The sequence below is a fragment of the Morone saxatilis genome, unplaced genomic scaffold, assembly GCF_004916995.1.
Source record: "Morone saxatilis isolate NCDOM2014 unplaced genomic scaffold, NCSU_SB_2.0 Contig15, whole genome shotgun sequence".
In the NCBI taxonomy this organism is placed as follows: Eukaryota; Metazoa; Chordata; class Actinopteri; family Moronidae; genus Morone; species Morone saxatilis.
The window spans coordinates 3344618-3361020 of record NW_023339707.1 but is presented as its reverse complement, the minus strand read 5'-3'; the positions used below and the strand labels follow the sequence as shown (position 1 = coordinate 3361020).

Here is a 16403-nt window from a genome sequence, read left to right as displayed (position 1 = left end):
TCTCTGTAAAGAATTTAATGTTTCTACAAAAAACTGCTATTATAACAAGGCTCACACATGCTACAGATATTCCATACAGACATACAAATATTCATTGCTCCAGTGCCATAAGATAAAATAATTGCTGCACGGCTGATGCTAAGATGCATTAACTGAATTTAATGAAGTGTAACATGCAGTCGCAAGATATACAGCAACTTTACAAGAATCAAAAATATCACACCATGAAAGACATCATAAGTAACAGTAAACAGGTTTTTTGTTGATGATGTTGTAGTTTTTACAAGTTTAGTTCATTTAAAGCTGCAGTAGGTAATTTTTATAAAAAATAACCTTTTGCTACATTTGCTGAACCTCACTATATCCTATTAGACCCATTAGACAGATAATCTGTGAAAAAATCCTCCTAGTGCTCCTAAGGATGGCATTTGCAAGAACGATTAATCGTCTCATGTTCTACTGTCAGGATATAGTGAAAGTTTCAGCAAATATGACAAAAAGTCATTTTTGTACAAGATACCTACTGCAGCTTTAAATATAATTTGACAACACCTACACTGTTGTTGAAGACACTCAAATAATAAAATATGACAACCAATGCTAACAGTACATTATAAACACATTTTAATCAATATTTTTAAATGCTTTCTTGCCAAAAGTTAGATAAAAATTCATACCTGTATGCTAAATATGAAGCTAGAGTCACAAGATGGTTCATATTTAGTGTACACACATGAGAGTGATATCAATCTCCTCATATAATTCTCGATAACTATTGCTGTACAAAAACATGAATGTGACAGTGAAATCTCATGTTATACATTCTTACAAAGCCTATAAAATTAAAAATATACAATGTAATGTGGTAATATAACCTGAGTTTGCTGTATCAGCCGTGTTATACAAGCAGTTTGACTCATATTTTCATCATTCATTTATTTCATTTTTTCATTCATAGGCCTTGCTTATATAGTTGTTTGGATTAATTGCAATGGATACGTACACTGACACACTACTGAAAAAGTCATTTCTCATAAAATATTGCAGAAATCATAGAAGCTTAACTACTAAATATGCATAAGATTTTTCTTAAATTTTTGCTGAATCAAAAAAATGATATATGATTGTAAAACATTCTGAGTATGTTGCATAAAAGCAAAAAGCAGTCAGTAACTTTAGACGGGAAAAAAAAAGAAATGTTCTTATCACTCTACTGTACATTTAACGAGAAATAAATGTTTCTTACCTGTGATTTGATGGCAGGCCAACACTTTGTACAGGTAATAATACACAGATAGAGCAAACATGGTCTCACTGGAGTGTCAGTGAGCACATCAGCAGTACACATTAGATTACATTTTCTGTGTATACAGGGAACATGTAAGACTGTAAAACATGTCTGTTTGCCTTTTCATAAACTGTACAATCTTGTCTGACTTGACATTGTCAGTTTTTCAGATTATGGTTGATTCAATTTCTAGGGATGCAATTTTATAGTTTGCCATTAAAGAAAAAAAGGAGCTGGGTTTTGGGGTGATCCACTTTTCCAGATTAGACCCGCTTTTTCCTCACCCATCTTCGCCTGGCACCAGGTAGTCCTCATCCGCCTTCTGCATCAATCCCGGAGGTGTGGCTGTGACACTTTCAGGTGTGGTTTGGGGGCTGTCGTGGACTTCAGCTTCAGTCTGAGTGATTTCAGGTCCGGCTTCAATGTCATCGTAATTCTCCTGTGGATCATCCACCTCGTAGGTCACCCCGTCTGTTAAGGAAAAAAAAGTTGCATGTTAAAATTTGCTTGGTATGATTACTGAAGATGTGATAATTTGTCAACTATACTGGCATTTAAATGTGAGACAAGATGGGATTAAACAGGTTCAAAACTTTCCTGAGCTCTGATCGAGGGCGCCATCGTGGATGTAGCGATCTCCTGAGGCCTGAGAGGTCAGCGGCTGAGTCTCGACCACTTCATCAATATCATCGTAAGGCAAAGAGGAAGTGCTCCGCGCGTCGCTCTCCATGATGACTTCAGCCTCTGATCTGAACCCTGCATAAACAACAGCAGCAGAACACCTTCACATAGTCCTACTTTAAAAATCACATGTCTGGCATTTCTATTATGTAAACATGAAACCATTATAGGGTTTCTGCAGGTTTCAACAGGTTTAATTTAAGACTTTTTAAAACCATTATGAATGCAATACAGAACCTATTTTACGTCCATACTGGCAAAAAAATATGAAGGATATGAAGAAAGACTGCTGGTCGGTTTCGTTTTGTAGTTGTCAAAGCATGGTCATTACAATTTTAATAAGTAACTGTAATTACTTCACATAATTTTTAAGACGATATTGAAGACAATTTAAGACATTTCAAGGCCTAAAAATTCAGATTATTGGATTTTAGACTTTAAAATCCTGCAGACATTTCACATGCAATAAAATAAACTCAAGATATTTTCACCTTATTACAAGTCTGAAAAAAAAAATTAAGAAAAGAGATTAAAATAATGGTAAGAGGTGACACTGAACAATATTACAATACACTAGAATACACTCAAAGTGAATTGTGCAAATATTTGTGTCAAAGAAATCCAGTAGTGCAGCTCTGGCAGCTACTATATATATAGTATAAAGTAAAATAAAGTATATAGGTATAGGTATGAATATAAAAGATACACATTATGATAATAATAACACTATACAGTAATATTACAATAATTTAAAGTACATATAATAGATATCAAAGAGAATGCAATGATATAGCCTACATATGATAATATAAAAGCAGCATAAATAGCAATACAGTAGTAACATGGTATTATTATATACTAATATAAGTAATAAAATGCCATTTAAAATAAATAGTATTATATATATTACTATTGTACTACTCTTCTCATTGTAGTCATAATGTTGATGATATATAATAAGTACATAAAAATAAAATAAGTGAATGAATGTGTTTTGAGACTCACTGCCACGACTGAAGTCTTCCATTTCATTTGCTTTGTTTGTGACATCCTCATAGTCGCCGCTATCAAACTCTAGGTCTGGTTCTTGTCTTGAGAACATTCTCGCTACATGAAAGAGCATTAGATATTAGATAAGATAGGATATTCCTTTAGTGATCCCCATGTCCCCCTGTGTCCACTGACAATCACCTGTTTTACATTGTGATAAAGAGGACAGCACAAGTGAGTAAACAACACACATTACAACTCTATTTTTGTTCCAACAAGCACTGGTGAGCAGAGCTGAAGCACTGATATTTGAACGTCTAAGAGCTGAAATGCTGGGAAATATTTAGTCAGGATAGAAAAAGACTGGCCTCTTGTGGCCAAATGGCTCCAGTACACCTTTTTTTCATTACAATGGGATGATTGTTAGATAGATTCATTTTGTTTTCAGTCTGTTGGAATGGTACCCTTTTTCAAGGTAATTCATTAAAATTGTAATCATCAATCAGTATTTAATTTTAACTGGCAAACAGAATAGAGTAATATACTCACACGGGACATTCATGGACTTCTTTCCTTTCCTGACAATGTAGACTCGTACAAATACAACAATCAGTATCACCAGAAACAGAAGAAATCCTACTCCCAGGATAATAGGCACAACTGGGGTTGGTTTGGGAATAGGACCGTCTTCTTTTCTCTTCACATACCCTAAAATCAAACATAGCCACAGTATGCATTTACTCATGGAGTGGGACTGGTACTTGATTCATCTAGTTATTCTGTGTTAAATACAATACAGAATATACAAAAAGCTGATTCTAACGCTAGACTTTTTGGAAAAGGATTGGTTACCTTTACAGTAGATCTCAGCTGGTTTGTCTGTGTCACACGACTGTATTTTGACACAGTGCTTAATGTCGTTGTTATTCTTCTCACAATTCAGTGTTGTTTTTAAATTAACCTTGAAATTGAAATTCAAACTTGTCTTTAGAGTAATACCTTTCCGTGCAGCCATACAAAATAATAGAGATTTGCATTATACACAAGTGACAACACTTATCAGAATAATGAGTGGGACTTTGCCACAAAAGTGTAATACAAAGGTTTACCTTTACCTTTTTTTTCTTTTGGTTATTATTGCTGTAGGGGTTTATTATAGAATCATGACAACCGAGCTCTTTACACAGCAATTTGCTCACCCGGGCACTGTTAGATGTTAGACACACCTTTTCCCACTCGTCATTTTTATATTTGACTTCAATTTGACCTCCACACTTTTCTGTTGTGCGGAACTTGACATTGCCTGTAAAAGAAAAGAAAACTACTTTAAAAAAGTGTTTAAAGGAATAATTTGACATTTAAGGAAATTATTCCTTCTGGGTGTTACTTGAGAATATCCACAACATGCCCATAATTAGCTGTCTGCAAATGGGGACTTAAACATATACTCCAACATGCATAGGATAATGTATCAAAAAACTGAAAACATCAACAGGAAAAATGTATTACAAATTTAATGGGCAACGAAGTAAATTATTTTAAGGTAGATAAAATATAATGCATAAGAATCATTGGGTAGAAGCAGATATTAGAGAACATGTTAAAGCTCCTGTCACACTAATGAATCATGAAGTGAAAACTTTTTTTGGCTCATCTATGACACAGTTTCTCTATTTAAAATAACATTAATGACATTTCTTCAGTCAAGGTGACAGGAGGACACTTACCAACACAGTAAACAGACACCGGTCCAGCATCACACTTTTCCTGATATCTGCTGCATTGGCTAAGTCTGTGGTGGTAGTCCTCACAGCTGACATGGTGGTAGGATGTATCTTGCCTTTTTTCTTTATTATAATATAAAGGCATATCGATAGCATTGCTGCAGTTCTGTTGTTGACAAACCATGTGTGAATAGGTGTGGTTCCAGTTACTGGAGCACACACTAGTGTCATCCATCCTCACTTCACCACTACAGTTCTCTGAAAGTGTGACCTTGAGCTTATCTAGGAAGGAAAACAATAAAATAACAAGATCAAATATTAAAGGCTAGATATTGGAGAAAACACCAAATCCAAGCCATCAGAGTTACTCTATCACTTTCAGATAGTGCTGAACACTCTCTGAGCAACCACACAACCAAAGTTAATGAAAGTCACGGACAGCACTCATTAAGTCAAAGGGGAGTGCTACAGTATGTGGCTGTGGGGAGTTTAAAGCTGGAGATGTACTCTGGCCAATACGATTATTGTGAATTAGTTGCCAAATTTATACAACTTCAAAGATTGTATAATCATTTGACAGCAATATTGCATAAATCAATTTTACCTTGACATTCAATCCACAGCTGCTGTTTCTGCGAGGGCACTGTTTGAGTTTCACAGTCCCAGATGTTTTTTGGTGTTATATTACTTGCACAGCTGAAGCTGCTGTTCCAGAAAGAATCAAATGATTTAATTGTTTTGTTTTTGTATGATGTGTAGCTGCCACATTCCAGATCCTTGCAAAGCCTGTCCATCTCAGTTTTTGTCCAGCCTTCAATGGAGACGGGGTTTCTGTTTTTCTCGGAGTGAACAAACACAGCTCCACTACAGGCCTCATCATATTTCAGCTCCATCTTCCTCCAGCCTACGATTAGTAGCAGGGACAGGTGAGATAAGATTCAGGAAATCAAAAACTCACAAAACCTGAGGTAATCAGCAGAAGCTCAAAGTCTACATGTTGTGGCCACAAACCAGTGAAGTTAGCTTGTAATGTGAAAAACAAATGAAGGTCCCAAACAAGCTTGAAAACATTGAGCTAAGCACATCCTAACTTTTCCAACATGCTTTTTCTTTGTCAAACTACAGCTTCTGTGATATTCTCTCGATTTAATTATTTCTTTTCAGAACATCATGCTAAAGCTAGAATAACTAGATATAATTGTAACAGAGTAGCTATAGGAATAATGAAGACACTGATCAATTTGAGACAAAATCATTATACATACTGGAGCACTGGAGTCCAACAAGAGTGCAGGTGCTCTTCTCAGAAACTATGTCACATTCTGTTAATGACTTGGTGTCAATATTGGGACACTGTATTTTTGTAATGGCATAACCCGTTGTTGATGTAGGTCCGAAGTAGTTAACCTGTTTGATCACATGGCCACAGTTCAGTTCCCCACAGATGGCATTTTGCGTTTTTGGGTCTTCTAGAGCATCTCTGCACACTGGGAGCCAATTGCCTTCATACTGCACGTTCACATTTCCATAACATTTTTGCCTGGATGCACTAAATTGAGCCTTGACACTGCCTGCAACAAAACCATGAAATGTACAATGTTAGAAGCAAGTGTACGTTTTGTCACTTGTTATGTTTAATAAAACAAACAAGGACAGTGTCATGACAGCTGAGTTACAACCATTTAAATGGATCATGCAGCCGTGCACATCAAATTTTACAATGATTGATATGTGCTTATTCCAAATACGTTTCTAACTGTGTTCAAGAATGTGGAAGAAACAATGGAAATTTAGTTATTTATTCAATGTACCAAATTTAGTGAAGAATTCCATGAGGCATTTAGCTGACCAAAAGGATACATTTTATGATAATGATCACATATTAAAATGTTTTTTGAATATACATAATTTACAAACACTCCATTACCTGAGCAAACGACAGTGGCTAGTTCACATTTGGTAGCTTTTTCACCAGATTCATCATTATTGATGAAGTTGCACTGGCTCAGAGAGGTAGTATGCGTCGTGGTGTGCAAACTCTTAAAGATGGGTTCTTTTTCAATTTTTTGGCCGGAAGTTAGGATTTTATCCCCACAGCCGAGGTCTTTACACAGCATCATCGACTTTTCTTTTGTCCAGGAGCCTTTGCAAACACCTCCACACTTCTCTCCCAAACAAACATTGACAGTCCCATAACACCCTTCGGTCAGGTTCACAGTGATAGCTCCTGTTGTGACAACAAAAAGCAAACGGGATGAAGGAGTTGTTTGCAGACTTGCATCAGCAGATTATCTCACAACTACAGCATTTCTTAGACCAGCTGAAGACAAATGCATGATATTTTCAATGTATTAATTTAGTTAATGCTAGTAGCTAGTAGTATAGCTAGCTATAGCTAATTACAGCTGATGGCTAATGTTAGCAAAGCGCAAGATAACTAGCTGGCCAATTTACATAAATTGTTAGATAGTTAACTTAATATGTTGCTTTTATCTTTTTTTTACCATATTCAAAGCAGGTTGTATTTTAAGCATAGACGAGCTAGCGCATAGCACAGGGGTCAAAAGAGCCACATTTGGCCAAAAGACAAACGTACAATTTGAGCCAATGATTTTCTCACCGCAGATCAAGCATACCGATAAGTATTGTCTACGCACTTTTAAATCAAAATTCAAGACTAGTAGCCACTAGCCACTACTATTGAGGTTTGGTAAAATATAAAGGAAAGGCACAAGGTCAGGACATAACATGCACTATAATGCAACATGTTAGTTAACCAATTATCTTGCTAACTAGCTAGCTAATTTTCATCCATTTATAGTTAGCTACTTAGCTAACATTTTGCTAACATTAACTGACTTAAGATGTGACTTTATATGTTATTTTATATTATAACATCTTCAAATTTGTTTGTCATTTCAACATAGACCAGCCAACACTGTAAACCCAGATCAGTTAATTTAACTCAGAACATTTTGAAACTGATTGCATCAAAAAGTAAACCTAATTATAAAAAACATTCTTGATTAAGCCATTTTAGTAATTTAAATGAGAATGACTTAATTTTGTAATTTTTATTTGTATGGTGAAAATTATTTCTCAGGAATGTTTCTGTTAGCGACACTTAAAATTAATCAATAATCTTTTAAATTTAAAAAAAAATTGAGTTTGTGCTACTAAAGATTTAGAGTAAAATTAACTTATCTGGTTTTACAGTGTTGCACATTGCATATCTAAGTACAGGAAAGGAGAACGTTGACTGAGGCTTGCTAAACTGTAACTGGAGCACAGAGCATAAAAGAGCGTGACTTCAATTATTTTTCAAGAGCAGCTGACATTACCTGAGCATTTCACATAAGCAATAGTGTCATTGTGGTCAGATGGCAGTTTTTTCTTTGTTTTTTTACAGTCAAACAGAGACTTGGTGTTGGAAGAGCAGTTAAAAGATTCATGCCAAACATCTTTCTTCATATCAGCACTAGGGAAGTTTTCATATTTGGAGGCTTTCCCACACTGCATCTGCTCGCACACTGTGTTTGCAGACTCTTGGTTCCATGTGTTTTTAGACCCAGAGAGCCAGTAGGTTTTGTTGCCGTGCTGTATCCCTACCATGCCAGAGCAGGTATCGTTTAGAAATACCACCTTGTGACCTGATAGGGACAAAAAATGAAAACAGTTAAGCATTTAGATTGGTGACAGGCTGGCAACTTGTCCAGGGTGTCTTCATCTTCCTTCACAACTATTAGGCTCAACCCCCCTGCAAAAACTTAGGGTTAGCAAGTATAGAAAGTTACTTTTTCCTAAAAATTCAGAAAAAACTGAGATGTAGTTTTAAGGTTAAACAATAACTGAACCCTAAGTTGAAGAGACAATATTTTTTAAGGAACCACGTCGAAAAATGGTCTGCTCAGGTATTTAGTTGAGTACATTTTGAGCTGTGATATCATGTTTGAAATGTGCTATTTTAAGTATGTTCTGTCCCCCCGAAAACCCTATTGAGGTTTTCATAACCTTTTCAGCTGGCTTCTTTCAGGTTAAATGTATAAAGGTGAGCATCTTTGGTTGATACAGTTTAGATTCAGGTAGCTGGTGAACATAGTGGAGTTGGTGAAGAGCGAAAAGGAGAGTGAATATCTGACATTGACATCTGACATCTGGCCTGAAACACAACTTCAAATGGATGCTAATATTGCTCTGTGTCTGCTGGATGTGGAATTCATTTGTTTTTACAGTTGCTGGCAAATATAATGAATTAATGCTGCTTTAAAGAAAAGAAAAAAATTAACCATTAGGGCAAAGAAATATGGCGTGTATGGCAAAACAAAAAAACACTTACCTTCACAGGTTATCATCTTTGCCATCTCAGAGGGTGAAATCGCTTGAGCGAATTTTGTAATACACTCATATATACTCGTAAAGCCTTTACTGCAGGATACAAGCTTATTAAGGAAATCAGCTGAACCCTGGCTGAATGTTTCCGAATCGCCAGATCTTGCTCCCCCACATTTCAGTTCCTTGCACACAATATCTGAATTGAGGTTTGTCCATTTTTGTGTAGAAACCCTTTTCCATTTGCCCTCATGCTGGATCTCCACTCTCCCAGCGCATTTTCCAGGACCATCCGCCAATCTCACCTTCACACTCTCTGTAAGATGACAGCAAGGAAATTGTCAAACATGAGACTAAATGAAAGATTCTGGTCATGGTATTAGTTAAAGATTTAATATTGTTATTATGAACAGGAAGACACCATCACCATATAAATGTTGCCATATCTCACCTGAACAGACTACGAAGGCTTTTTTAGTACAAGGGTTGTTGTTATGCTTTCCCCTACAGTGCCACAGTGAGGACTCCTTGCCTGAGCACTCCACATTGTCCATGATGCCATTGTGACTTACTGGACGTGTATATTGATCAACCACCTAGAAGAGAGAATTTGTTCATGATTTCAGTATCATGTCAATAATTTGTACCAGACAGAAAACTGATTGACTCAAAAAGGACACTCAGTTTCGACAAACTAAGAATAAGAATAAGAATAAGAAAAGAGCACTGGAACTGTTGATATAGATAAAATATTTAAAAGGAATAGTTTGACATTTTCTGTATTATCCTTATATGCTTTTTTGTCAAAAGATACTACAGACACCAGGTAATTATGAAGCTAGAATGTGAAGACTGACACAGGGGGTAACAGCTTGCCTAATGGTAAAAAAAAAAAACAAATACAAATAATATAAAATAAATAATATTTCCCAAAATGTCAAACTATTCTTTAATACATTTAAAGCAAGATGTAAGATGTAACTTTTGAAAAAAGAAATTCAATACACTCAGGGGTTTTGTTGCTACAGCCTCACTTGGTCTGGTATGACCAGTAGTTTATGGTGGCTAATGTTTGCTGTTAGCAAACTTTAAGTAGATATTTTTGCATAGCTGACATTGCTGAGCCAGTTTTACTATGTGTACTGATATACTACATTAGCATTTAGCATTACTCTTAAATGTCACGTGGCTACAATGGCTGCTGGTAAGCAAAAGTTACATAAGCTGACATGAAATAAAATATTTCTTTAATAGTGCTACTAAAATTGAAAACTCACTGCCCCACACTTTAGCTCCTTGCAAACCACTTCAGCAGTCTCATGGGTCAAAGAGGAGCCGCACACAGAATGAGTGAAATCATTCACTTTAATCTGAACTTCACCATAGCACTTGTCGTTTTTAGCATTGCTCTTCAGAACTACTTGAACATTGTCTGTGGGAAATAAGAAAATAGGAAAGTGTTGATTTTATGATTTTAAAGCTGCACTTTTACAAAAAATAACTTTTTGTTGTATTCACTATATAAGTAGTACATGCGACAGATAGTCCTCCTAGTGCTGCATTTGCAAGGATCCACCAGACCTGAAAGAAGACTATCTACTTCTTTCAGGTCTGAGACTACTAGAAAACTATCTTTCTTGGCTCTGATTGGTTGTCTTCTTTCAGGCCTGGTGAATTCTTGTAAATGCCATTAGGAGCATTAGGAGGAGCCAGAGGAACTTGATTTTTTTTTTTTGTCTCATGTACTACTGTAAGGATATAGTGATAGTTTCGGCAAATATGACAATAAGTGTATTTTTTTAAAAGTTACCTACTGCAGCTTTAAAATTGTTCAAGATAGTGGGTCAGTAAAATATGAATGTGACTTAATTAATATAAATTTTTTTCAATAATACGAGAGAAAACAAGATAATGATGACAAGATTGTTTTGATCTGGAAATACAACAATAAAGTGGTTGCTTTGAGGTTGCTTGTGGAAAAGATGTGGTTAAATACGAATTAGCTGAGTTACCTGTGCAGTTCAGATGATGTGCGCCATTGTTAAAACTATAACTGACACTGGTACCACAGTGCATATGTTGGCACCACACATCAGGAGCGCTTTTGCTGCTGCTGTTAACGGGTTTCCAGTCGCCATTCTCCTCCATTTCAAGTATTCCAGAACAGACATTTGCTTCATCTCCTTTGAGTTGCAGTTTCTTAAAACCTGTTTCAATCAACATTTGCTGAATTCACATTCATGTTGCTACACTTGAGTAAACTTATGTGTGTGTGAGTGTGTGATCTACCTGTGCAGATGACAGTAGCAGGGATTTTACATTCCTGTTTTTCCTTTTGAGCTGTACACTGCCACAGATTAGTTTCATTAAGGCCTGAACAGTCGATCATCATCATCTTTGAGTGTTGGATTTTGTTAAAATCCATCCATTCTTTCTCAGGAATCTCCTTGGATGTACCGCACCCAAGGGTTTTACATAAACGTTCTGCCTGTTTTTCTCCTTAATGTGAGAATAAAAACACATAGAATGTTTAACAATCATTATCTAAGCATTTGACCATGCTGATACCAGTAGTAATGTTAGGATTTTAAGAAGGGACAAGAAGAAGAAGAAATACATTTACAAAAGTAAAGCTGCTTTTAATTTGAAAGTATGAAAGCTAGTGTAATGTTGTAGGCACCTGAAGATTTAACAAACATGAGAATTCATTAGGATTTTTTTGTTATTTCTAATATTATATTATGTCTGCTACACTGCCAGTTAATACAGCTGGGGCAGCTGGGGCTCAGGAGGTAGAGCGAAGTGTTCCCTATTGGGAAGGTTGGCCAGTGATGGAAAGTAACTCAGTTAATCATGTACTGTATTTGAGCCTTGAGTATTTCCACTTTGTGCTACTTAAGTAGTTTTTTGATATTGGGGAGTAATGGCGCAAATACCTTAACACCTAGCCGGACCCTACAGGTGGATACTGGGGTGGTTGTGGGGCTTACAGCGCAGCAGGCAGCAATGGATTGCAAGGCAACAGCGGCATTGACAAAGCAGAGGGAAAGCTGGGAAATTTTGCAGTTTAAGTAGACCGCCAGATTGGAAGGGCCGCAGCTCGCAGTCTTCGCTGGATCCATCAAAGAGCAATTTCCCCATCTAAACGTCCAACCTCCTTTCATCATACGACCCCTCAGATTTATCTAGTAACCCTTTAGAGGTGCCTGACCCTAGACTGGGATTAAACCACCTAACTTTTTAGTATTTACACCTCGAGCAGCTACAACAGTAAAATGCTGCTTAACCCACATGTGCCCCCAACTGACATTTGAAGTTTTCCTATCATGCAGTCTTTGGGACTACTGTTTTCTTATAAAAAGGCTGAAAATGCTACAAGCAATAAAAAAATATTTTCAGTACACACATGTGACAAGTCCTTATCCATATAAATAAAAGTTGCACACACAAATGTAAGAAATTGGCTGTATCTCAGAAACTACAAGGAGGACAATAAAGTATTTGATATATTTGAACTCATAAGAATTTAGAGAAGATTTTTACACTGTTGTACTGTGATATTAATCTCACAGGCACCCTGTGTCACTCCATGGTGATTACATTTCCTTTGCACTTAATGTCCTAACTCCTAACACTGAGGATACCTTCACACTCCAGGCACAAGTGACCCAAATCTGATTTGGCTCTTAATGGCACAAATCACATGGAATCTAATCTTTTCAGTTCTGATTTTGGCCACTTTCAGATGTGGCACATCAGATCCGATTTTTGCAATGTAACCTCAGTGTGAAGAATTATATCAGAACTCATTCGGGTCACTTCAGGAACGTGACCGGTTCACACTGGTATCTGATATGGACCTCATTTTAAAAAAAATGTGAACAGCCAAACAATAAAATCAGATCTGAGCAATAAATTAGAATTGAGCACCAAGCCTTGCAGTGTAAATGTAACCAGTAAATTCTGTGGAAGTGTACTGCATGCATGATGCTAACTCTTACCCCAGTTATTAGAACAGAAGTAACCTTCCTCACTGCCACTGGAGTACTTTACTATTCCGGCACATTCATATCCCTCCAGCGTTATTTTGATTTTATCTAAAAGAGTAAAAACAAGTAACAGACAATTATATTCTCATCATTATCATCATGAAATTGAGAATTTTAAAGGTGTACTTTTCAACATATATAACATATTATGCATCTTGACAAATTAAAAAAGTTCCTTACTTGAACATTCAATCCATTTAACTGCATCCTGTTTGTACTTGCTGATTCCCCAACCAGGATTTTTACAGTTCCACAGTTGACTCTCATTTCCCTCGCATTCCAATTCATTGAGCAACACCATGCTTTGCTCAGGTCGTAGTGTGCCGGACGCCCTTGACTCTGGTGACCCACAGTGAGTGCTCCTGCACACCACTTCTTCAGTTTTTTCACTCCAATATTGTTCCCCAACGTAGCCTCGGACACCATTATGGTAGATTTCAATGTGGCCTTCACACGGGTTCTTTCCATTCTTACTTCTCAGAATCAGCCTGTTTACATCACCTGGTTATATGGCAATGAGGTTCATAGAGGTTTGTAAATATAGGGTATTTGTTTTAAAGTCTTCATGCATTTATTTTGTGAGAATTCTGAGGTTGCTGTCAGTGTTTGCATGCCTGGTCTAAACCTGTTTCTGTTTCTATGGCAAAATTAGTTTTAATTGTGAGTAAAATTTTATTAAACTTTTAAAGTTTGTGATCTGTACTGTACTTTTTAACTTTACAAAATTTCTTATTTTCATTTACAAAGCAGGGTTGTAGAATGATATTTAGATACAATTAATTTATGCTAATATTAAAAACCAAGTAGAAATGTAAATATTCATATCCAAATATCAATATTTATCTTTGGTTTGTTTTTGTAACTTTATCTAACTATGTTTTATTAAAACTAAATTCACAAAGTCATGAAATTCTGAACAGCGGCGAGATCTGGCATTGGACCGGGGTGCCGTTTTCTGGTGGTGGCGCTGCCGTAATAGCTACAGCTTTAATAACATCAACAAAAATCTATGAGACAAATTTTTCATGGCAACGTGGTGTCAATTCTTTTTTATCAAAATCTATTAAAGGTTACTTCAGAATTTTAAAATAAAATTTTACACAGTTTTACACAGACTTGTTTGGTTTTTTAATAAAAACATTTTATTTTAATTTTTTTTATTTTAATTCTCCTGATTTAACTTCCATATATAAAGACTTACCTTTACACTTCTTTAATCTCAATTACTTTGTCAGAGACAGGATGTGTGTTATAACTTTTGGGATGGGTTTCTTTTTTTTTTTTCTTTTTTTTTTTACAAATCAAGAAAATTCAACAACTAAATATTTTTGAACACTAGCCAGCTCTAGGAGTATACCATTTTTTAGATTAGCATTAAAGATTTTTTGATAAATCATTAATCACTTATTTGGTTTAATTATTATTACTATTGATGTTTTTACATGAAATGAAAATAAGCTAACCTAGCTGAATAGTCCAGTGTCATCCAAACTAATGCTGACAAAACTGTAACAATATTTTTCTGATTGTGAAACTGTAGGAGTATTTAATTTATTTTTTTAAAACCTTAACAAGGATGAATCGTGTAAAACTGAACTTTTTATGAGGTCTAAGCAAACGCTATGCTAAGACTGGAACCCGGTTGCTATATTGCTGCTTATAGACATAATTAGAACAATTACTTACAGAACCCCTTATCTTTTACTTTCAGGAAATGACAAAAAATAACAATTTTTTGATTCAGAGAGACATTTCCGGCAGCACCTGCTTGTGCTTACCTTCCAAAAATAGCTAACATTGACTTTAATATAGGTTGTGGAAAGGTTGCAGGTTTACAATGAAACCCTCAAAACCTCCAAATGTGTTAAATCAGGCAAACCACTGTTCATTTCAATGCAAAAACACAGAGTTAAATCTGAAGAGAATAGCTGTAACTTGCCTTGTAGGAACACCAGCTCAATGTGAGCTATGTAGAGGAGGAGAAGGAGGAACCACATCTTCACCACAGCTCATGACTAGAGAGTGAGGCAGATGAATGAGCCGCTCAGCTTTATATCGCCAAGGATGCGCCCACCAAAAATGGATATGAGCTGTTACATGTATATCATGCATAGTAAGATTCACAAATACAGTCTCAGAATGAAAGAAAGCTGACAAAACTTACAGACAGTTTATCATATGGAGGCTCTTATTTTTTATAAAACTATTTGTAATTTGAATGCATTTACGAATGAATCAATGGTTGAAGGGGAAAAAAAGGACAGGTCATATAATACTCATATTTGTTTAAATAAGTGAACACAAATAAACTTTGATGTTGAGTGGGACATCGGTTGAGAGTCTAAGTGGTACAAGTGCAAAAACACGTGGTGGCAGTAGGAAATGTCTTAGATATGCTACAGATTCATGAGATTATTAAATTGATGGCTGTAAATAGATTGTAAGGTGCGTGTAAAAGTTTGTACATTTTCAAATCTGTTCATGCTTTAATTTTCTCTTTGACTGCACTGGAAGGTATTAACATGTTATTCTTTTGAGATGTACGATTTAGGTTTTAATGTTGACTTCAATTAACACCCATGAAATAAATCCATTTATATTCTCCTAATATCTAACTCAACTGCAGACTGGTGACTGATATTCAAAGTTGCGTCTAAATAAAATGTCTTCCAGTAAGATCACAAATATTTCATTAATTATACTATATATATATATACATATATAATTCAACTAATTCCCAATCGTTGATTTAAAAAAAAAAAAAAAATGTAAGTACAAAAAACCAAAAAATTTTACCTCCTTTTCTTAGTGGGGATTCCACCACATACAAAGAAAGTGCGATACTTGTGCAATAGTGGAAAATGATCAATCTTCAAACCCCTGTACCCCATGTACCACATTTAAAACTAAAACTTAAATAAGAAATATAATTTTAAAATGTTTGACATGACTGCTCAGCAAAAAGCCGTTGTGATTACAACAATTACATTGTTGATGACATTGTTCCCCAACAATGTAACTGTAAACTCATTGTATAAATATCACAAAATAAAAAAATAAAAAAATACATTACTCTGTAATTAAGAAACATGATAAAATGAATTAAAAAATGAACTACCTTTTGGGGTTTCTTTATACTGAGATCTTAATCACTGTGTTTATAACAGACAACATATCTTACAGTTGTCTTAGAACTGATGCCAGTATCATTAATATGATCTGTCTTTAATACAGTTATTTTAAGTGTCAATCTCTTCCAGCAATCCTGACATCTGAGAACTACAAAGACTCAGCTTTAAGGAGTGATACACTCTGCAGTCATCAAGGGAGCCAAATGTCAAC

The 16403-nt window shown here is 35.6% G+C and overlaps 1 protein-coding gene across 1 annotated transcript; it reads right to left on the bottom strand.

Annotated features, from left to right (window-relative positions):
• LOC118324683 (scavenger receptor cysteine-rich type 1 protein M130) lies at positions 1 to 15081 on the bottom strand. The gene is made up of 19 exons (XM_035657131.1): positions 15001 to 15081; positions 13242 to 13562; positions 13014 to 13109; positions 11302 to 11511; positions 11025 to 11219; positions 10290 to 10444; positions 9464 to 9608; positions 9020 to 9328; positions 8025 to 8333; positions 6611 to 6910; positions 5949 to 6254; positions 5288 to 5587; positions 4687 to 4965; positions 4075 to 4262; positions 3812 to 3920; positions 3509 to 3667; positions 2975 to 3076; positions 1886 to 2044; positions 1 to 1759 (listed from the first exon to the last, which is right to left on the bottom strand). The coding sequence occupies exons 1-19, from the start codon at positions 15056 to 15058 to the stop codon at positions 1569 to 1571; spliced, it is 3891 nt and encodes a 1296-aa protein (XP_035513024.1). The 5' UTR covers positions 15059 to 15081; the 3' UTR covers positions 1 to 1568.
• Between the last annotated feature and the right edge of the window lie 1322 nt (positions 15082 to 16403).

Excerpts from the sequence above, each read along its gene's own strand:
- LOC118324683 (XM_035657131.1), bottom strand. The coding sequence starts at position 15,058 with ATGTGGTTCCTCCTTCTCCTCCTCTACATAGCTCACATTGAGCTGGTG. Across the intron at positions 5,588-5,948 it reads TGTTGGACTCCAGTGCTCCA|GCTGGAGGAAGATGGAGCTG; the intron begins GTATGTATAATG and ends TACTAATCGTAG. Across the intron at positions 1,760-1,885 it reads CGCCCTCGATCAGAGCTCAG|ACGGGGTGACCTACGAGGTG; the intron begins GAAAGTTTTGAA and ends TTTCCTTAACAG.